The sequence below is a fragment of the Gavia stellata genome, chromosome 14, assembly GCF_030936135.1.
Source record: "Gavia stellata isolate bGavSte3 chromosome 14, bGavSte3.hap2, whole genome shotgun sequence".
Taxonomy (NCBI): domain Eukaryota; kingdom Metazoa; phylum Chordata; class Aves; order Gaviiformes; family Gaviidae; genus Gavia; species Gavia stellata.
Window position 1 is genome coordinate 9,405,667 of NC_082607.1, and position 7,461 is coordinate 9,413,127.

General features: G+C 46.2%; 1 protein-coding gene across 1 annotated transcript in view; it reads left to right on the top strand.

Moving 5' to 3' along the window:
* GPC4 (glypican 4) overlaps positions 1 to 3,172 on the top strand; it is a 70,156-nt gene extending 66,984 nt beyond the window's left edge. Inside the window, exon 9 of the mRNA XM_059824422.1 lies at positions 219 to 3,172. Coding sequence (XP_059680405.1) covers positions 219 to 427 — 209 coding nt within the window. The 3' untranslated portion in view covers positions 428 to 3,172. The remainder of the gene's footprint in view (positions 1 to 218) is intronic.
* Positions 3,173 to 7,461: the final 4,289 nt, after the last annotated feature.

The window sequence follows — 7,461 nt, forward strand, 5'->3', positions numbered from 1 at the left end:
GAGCGCACATTGCCGGCTCACGTCCAGCTTTTCATCCACCAGTACGGATGGGTGTGGCGAACGGCACGCAGAAGTCGCATTAACCAGAGGACCCGCACTTACATCTCATAAATGTCGAAATACCCACGCACTTGCTGGTTTTCTGCCCGCTGCCTTCTGCAAGCGAAGCCTCGCGCTGCAGACGGCAGAGGAGGACAGCGTGTGTTTGTCTCCCACAGGTGAGGAGAGCAGCGGGGAGGAGAGCGGCAGTGGCTGTGAGCTCCAGCAGTGCTCCCCGGAGTTCGAGTTCAATGCCACCGAAGTCACTGGGAACTCCAACAAGAGCGATAAGAACGTGAACACTTCTGCCGCTACCAGGAGCGGTTTATCACAAGCAGCCTTGCTCCTTAGCATTTTGTTCTTGGCCATGCAAAGACAATGGAGATAATTGTGCAGCGTAGGGGGGGGGAAACAAAGACTTTTATTATCAAAGTTAGAAGGCACCTGCTTTCACTTTTATACCATCTAGGGACTTTGCTTTTTAAGTTAATGGACAACAGTGTACAGTTTTTACTATGTTGCCACTGGTTTTAAGATACTGATTATTTTTTCCCTTGCTATTCTGGGAATAACAGGAACAGGGAATACCAGTCTGTCCCGTTCACCAAGAGTCCATGTTAGAGGTGGATAACAAAAATGTATATACAAGCCTGTAGTTAGCGCTGCATTTGTGTCTTTATCACTTTTTTTTTTTTATTTTATTTTACCGTATTTCTTACGAAAACAAAAAAACCCCAGGGTCTTCTCTTGGCCTGTAACAAGTATGTGTTTCTGAAATGAGAAATATCTGTACAGAAGCAGGTTTTATTTATCATGTTATTTTACGGGGAAAAAATAATTGCCCAACAAGCAGAAAACATGTTTCATGTAGTTAACTTCCCATTTATCCACATTATGTTAGTTGCCTTATCTGGAAAGAAGTGGAAGTAATTTGTCTTTATTATGTGGTAAAACAGAAGGTGAAGGCAGAGCTGGTCAGTGTGCCAAGTGCCCCGTTTGCATAGGGCGTTAATGCCAGGAGCAGGTTGTACTTTCTTTACAGGAGGTTTGGTTAAATTGGAAGAGACTACAGAGAATTCCAGTTCCGCAGACGCTAAGAAGAGTTGTCCTTTGTTCCCCAGGATCCTTGCAATTAGCTGTAACTCCTGTAGGTCAGTTCCTGACGTGCATCCCCCATGGGAATAAGGCATTAAACTTGTTCGGTTGGAAGCAACTTGTGTCGCAGATCCAAATGCCAACATGTGTCTTGTCTGCAAGTTTGTTAGATGAATGCTGGATTAATTTTGTTCTCCCCCCTTCTTTTTTTTTTTTTTTTTTAAAGGAATACTGTGTGGGAGGGGAGGCTGGGGGGGCGTTGGGTTTGTTTTTGCAGGAGTTTTGTTTCCTCTCCGCTGGGGGACAGAAGGGAAGGAGCAGGCGGGCAGCGCCCCGCGGCACTGTTGCAGGCAGATGGGAGCGGGAGCAGGCAGGAGCTGGCAGGGCTGAAGACATCTCCTTTTCGGTGTATTTGGTCTCCTGGGAGCTGATGCCCAGCGGCTGTAGCTTTTTGGCACTACCCAAGACACCCTCCTCTCTCTACCGGTGCTTTTGCAGTTGGAACAGTGCTGTGGTGAATGGCAACTCATTAGTAAAAGAAATGTATATTTTTAAGAAAAGAGATGAAATAATTTTTAAAAGAGTTTAGGGAAAACAAAGTCTTTGGAAAGACTCAAAATTGTTCTGCACGTCTCCTCCTGCTTTAGGTAGCGTTTAAGTCTGGCTGGACACTGGGATCCAGCCAGGAGAGCAGTCCAGAGAGAGAGGGTTTTCTCTGTTCCACCCTTGTGTTGTAAGGATAATTTTCTATTTTTATATTGAAGCATTAATTACTTGTTAGCTCAGGGTCAGCGCTATATTCAACTTTATTTTCACACCAAATTTCTGCAAAGCTATAAAGACGGAGTATTCTTGGCTGGTATAAACAATCCTGGAGGCTTAATTTTACTAGAAGTAGCCAGCTATTTATTAAAACATGATGTTAGTGGAGTAGGGATATTCTGGCTAGATTATTTTTCTTTAGAAAATAAATCATGGAAGCATAAAATTGAAAAAGTTATAAATTTATGTGTGGGAAAAAATTGATTGTAAATAGCTAAGTTGCCTTGCAAGGAATTGGAAAATGTGCTGATACTTAGAAACTACCTCAGTTCTGAGGAATTTCCTTTCTAGCTTTGAGTGCTATTACATTTACTCGGTAGAAGCGAATCTGGTCTCCAATATGTAGCTGAAAGAGTTATCCCTATAGACCTTGTTAGATTGTTTTTAATTTAGAGGATTGAACTACATCCAGCTGTTTTCTTTCAGCTAAGTTCCCTAACAAAGAGAATTTCTGAATTAAATATTGCTGATGGTTTCCATGACTTTTCCTGATTTGTTTGGTTTCATGGCATTTTCTGATTGCCCTTTAATTATTTAAATGACTCTTAGCCATTTGAATTTTAATCCCGAAATAAACAAACCTTAGATGCACTACCATTGTAAATACATCGCAGTAAGGTCTGACTGGATAACCCTTCTGGCTTATACCCAGCTGGCAGGCCGGCAAAGTTAAATGAAGAAAAAAAAATAATAAAAAATTAAAACTTCTTCAGCACTCAGAGAATGGTGAAACAAAAGCCCTTGTGTTCGGAGGGGCTGACTTCTCCAGCATCTCCCTTCGTGGCGTAAGTGTTCATATGTAAGAAAGTTGCTTGTAAATTCTCCTGCTTTCGAGCGTTTCTGCTCAGAAAAAAACATTTCTGAATTTATATTTATCGTTTTACAACTAATTGCTTACTAATTATTATTCCTTAGTTTGGTCCAAACCACCAGCGCAAAGACCTGCCGTGAGTTTTAAGCATGTCCAGTTGACTTTGTTAATAGCATAACGACCCTCTGCTATATAAAGGACAGATTTGTCACCTGGGGCTACAGGAAACAAGAGTAAACATCAATGTAGGATGATCAAAAGTTGTGTTCCTGCTTTTATTTTGTGTTTGTGTGTGAAATCAGCTCTCTGACATGAGCTTGTAAACTAAACCATACGGGTAGGGATGAGGCATACTGCTGGCTTTGAGGAAGGCATGTGCTCCCTTCCTTCGAGTCTTTTTTTTTTTTTTTTGGTCGCATAACCATTGCCATTACAACCGTGTTTTAAAGAAAAGTTCCCATACATAGGATTAATAATGAAAATTAATGAAAATGATAACAAGCTTCAAATGCAAAATGAACCAGAGAGGTGCTGTTCTTGGTGGCATGTGAGGTGCTGGCTCGCGGAGAGTTGGAATAAAAAAATACAGCCCTTGGAAGTTGGAAGGACCTGATCTAACAGCTCTGTGCCTCTCTTGCTCTAACACGTACAGCTCCATGCTGGGACAGCCTCGCGGATGGCACGTGCATGAAGCTGCTCTGGGTTTCTCCAGTGGACCAGCCTCTGTATTTACACTTCTGGTAGCAATGAAGGGGGAAAAGGAGAGCAAAAAATGAGACTCTTGTAGTCAGAGTCTCTCATTTTGTGCTGTGGTGGGTGGTGTGGCCCTGAGTCAGGACAAATGACCAGGGCAGCAAGAGGAGTCCTCCCGCGCCCCCGGGGCAGGGTCCTGCTCCTGCCCCCCCCCCCCCCCCCCGGCTGAGCCAACCTGGCTTTTGTCCTCACTGGCAAGTTGGTTTATTCATCCTGGAAGGTGCGACCCCTCAGTACATTGGTCATTTCTTAGACGTGATAGTGCTGAAGTTTCCGTCACCATCCTCTAATTGCTTTAGCTGGATGTAAGACTTGCCGGACCAGGCAAGACCTCTGGCGTGGTCCTGGCTCCTTTCTCATGATAGCATCTGGTGTCGGACATTTCAGAGCAAGGCACATACAAATCCCTTCCATCTGTTCGGATGCTTTTAATTATCGTGTGTCTCCCAGTAACTGCTGGCCCTGTTTGTCACCCTCTTCCCTCCTACCTTTATGCAGTCCCCTGGTGTGAATGTGGCAGTGTCCCCCCGTGGTGACGCCGGCAACCAGATCAGTGACAGCCAGCACCGGGGGCTGCTGCCCTGCTCACGCCCTTCGCTTGCCAGCGCAAAACCGCAGCGTTTCTTCTTGACCCCGGGAAGGCCTGTGCCACTGGCACATCTCCACAGCCAGGAGCGGCAGACAGCAGGGTCCTGCCAGCGCAGGCAGTCCCGGAGCATCTTGGGGACCCGGAGGACCACGGATTGTGTGTGTGGAAGCTGGTGGGCATGGCTGCTGCAGGAGACCCGAACCTGGATAAATCCATCTCTGACTGTTGGAAGAAATTAACTCACACCTTTTTTTTTTTTTTAATGCTGATGGCTTTATTTTGCCACGTAAGGCAGGCTGAGTATCTAGGGTAACTGCGGAGTGTCGCTGCCTCAAGTCTCTGCCTGATGTGATGGCCAGTGGCCAGTCAATACGTGATACCTGCAGCGCTGGTGGGACGGTGGCCTGACCTCTGCTGCTTCTCTTCCTTGGGATGCCATCGAGGGCTAGTAGTAATTTAAAAATAAAAAAATAAATACATAGAAGGAGGTGAAAATTGATGCAAGAACATTGCAGTCCGTCTCCTGGCTGGTGGGATCTGTGCTGACCCAAGCTGCTGCGGGGGGGACTCGCAGCCGGCAGCTACCCCAGGAGGGCGAGTAGCTGCTGGGTCAGCACTGTCCCTCCTGCCTGCGTCCCCTGGGCTCCGGGTTGCAGTCCCTGTCCCGAATGCTTATGTAGTGCTGTGTTGTGCTTCATGGCATCTTCTTTCAAGTGGCTGTGATGTAATGGTTGAAGGTAGCTGCAAGACGGATGTTGGTTAGAGATTGTGCAATACTGGCATTTTTAGGACCACTTGAATATGAACCAACCCTAGTAATGGGTTTCATTTCTTGATAATGCTGTTTCAAGCATTGTGTTTTCTGGGTTTGGTTTGCCTTTCTTGTTGTTGTTGTTGTTGTTTTTTACTCCTCTGTGGTGGTTTGTTTGAGGGCTTGTAACAGTGTAAATTGCCTGGGAAGACACAGCTCTTCATGGGTTTGCTGTAATTCTGGGTCAAGTGTGCTTAAATTGCTGTAATTTGTATCTAATGGATTACATGGATTGAGAGCCCTTTTATAACTACTGGAGCAAGGAGGGGCTGCCCGCCCTGGGAGGAGGGGAAGGCATCCTGGGTATGGCCCGTCCCTTTGTCCCTCTCCTCTGGAAGGGAGGACCATCCTTTTCGGTGGTCCCTTGGGCTAGGCAGCCTGGCAAGAGCCGGGGACCCTGCCGGGTGCTGAAGAGGCAGGCGGCCGTAGGGGAGAGGCTTTTGCTAAACCAGGCAGGTTTTGGAGGATGCTGACACATCCGAACGTGTTGCCTTCCTCTGTTTACTATCCATGTGCTGTAGGCTGGGTGCTGGTGGGAGCTGGTGGAGCTGCTTTTCCTCCCTGAACCTGCTCTGCTTTGTTGGCCTCTGCCCTTTTGGGCTCCTTCCAGCCCTCTCCCAATGGCTTTGTCCCACGTTTCCTTGGCTGCTTTTTCCCAAATCTTTGCTTGTTGTGGTGGATACTCTTCTGTGTGTGTCCCCTGTCCCAGCAGGAGCAGAGCAGGAATGTGTCACTCCTATGGACCTTGGTGGCCTCCCCTGGAAGCCATCTCTGTTTCACTCTCGACCAGACCTTGGTGTAACCATTAAAGCAGGAGTTTTCATTTAAAAAGCAGATCTTAAAATTTACCAGCAAACCTGTCTCAGGTTGTTAGCCATTTCAACAGCCAGGTAATGTGTCTGTGTCACCGATGGCCGCGGAGGAGCTAAGTGGGAGCAGTTTCATCCCTGTCATGAAATCTGGGGTGCCCATGCCCCTCTTCCATGTACCGTGGCAATACAGTCCCTCTATGTAGCTGTTCATCTTCCCAGCATGTCCTGCCGCATTGCCCCCCCCGCCGTGTGTCATTAATTCGTGTAATCTGATGCAAATCAATATGCTAAACCCCTCATTAATTGGGTTACTGATTTATACTAATGAGACTTAAAATCTTGGAGAAGGTGGAGGGTATTTGTTTCTCCTCTGAAGGGCTCGAGAAGCTATTGTCAGCCCCACAATGGCTGGCCCTTGGCTGGGCTGGTAATTGCCTCGTGACTGTATTTGCACCGACATAATGGCGAGGATGTTAGCAGGAGTTAAGACATCTCATCTTTTCCTCTGAACAGGAAAATTCAGGATTGGCAAGGTGGAATGCGTTTGCCGGCGGTTGCTGGCAGCCCTATTGTGTAGGGTGGTTGCTCTTCACCTACAACTCCACTCTGTCGGGGTTTCCGTTATAAACCTGCTTTTCTTCAGAGCTTTATAAGCTCAGCCATAAAAATCAGGCCTGCCTGAAAACTTGGCACGTTAAGAATTGGCCAGGCTTTTATTTTTTCTGGTGGGAAGAACTGATGATTATTTTTAGAAGAAATTGTTTCGTCTGTGAAGTTTAATGGGTTGAAATGCTGTTTTGGCATTCACAAGCCTTCAAACCAGCTTTGTTGAAAACCCCATTTAGCATCATCAATAATACAGTAATGCTGAGGATCCCCAGGGACAGGCAACTAAAACAATAGCCGAAATCTTACATTTTTAAAGCTAATTGTACATGTTCAGCCATTTCCCCCACGCCAGTACCACACACGCGCTTGCTGTCTTGTGCAAGAAGCAGATCTGAGGACGGTGAAGTCTGCATGAGGCTTTTCACTGACGTTAACAGGAGGTGCATCTGCATTTCCAGGGACTCTTTTACGGAGGCCAGGTCACAGATACTTATCAGCTTGGTTATTGCAGTAGAAAAGCTATTCTGATTTAACCAACAGCCTTTTTTTTTTTTTTTTCTTTTTTTTTATGGCTGCCTTCATACGAATCCCCATAATGGAGTGCATTTGTATCGGAGCTGGTATGTGCAGTCCTAAATAAATCTATGCCTGTATTGCAGGGCTCTGGCGGCAGCTTTTAATGCATGCGTCTTGATACCACCCCTCTGATTTTGGGGGTGGGCAGCTGCCCTGCTCTACTGGCAGGTGAGGAGCTGGCCACCCTGATACATGCATGGGGTAGTGGAGTAAGAGGAAAAATTGGCTCTCACTCAAGCAGTCCTAAATGACTTTGTTGTTTGCTCTGAATTTCCCATGCAGTAGCACAGGCCATCCTGCTTTCCTGAGGATACTTCAGGTAAAACATCTCGGGGAATGAGACCAGGTGCTGATTTCTGAGAGGCTTTAGCACCTCCGTGTCTTGGGGCATGTGGGAACTTTGGCTGATGTGTCATGGCTTTGCGACTTTTGCTCTTCCCGTAGGAAACAAAAAAAAAAAATCCAAATTTGGAAAAAAGAAAATTAAAATACATGATCGCTGTTTATTCATTATTAAATTCTTTGGTTGGTTGTGCATTCAAAA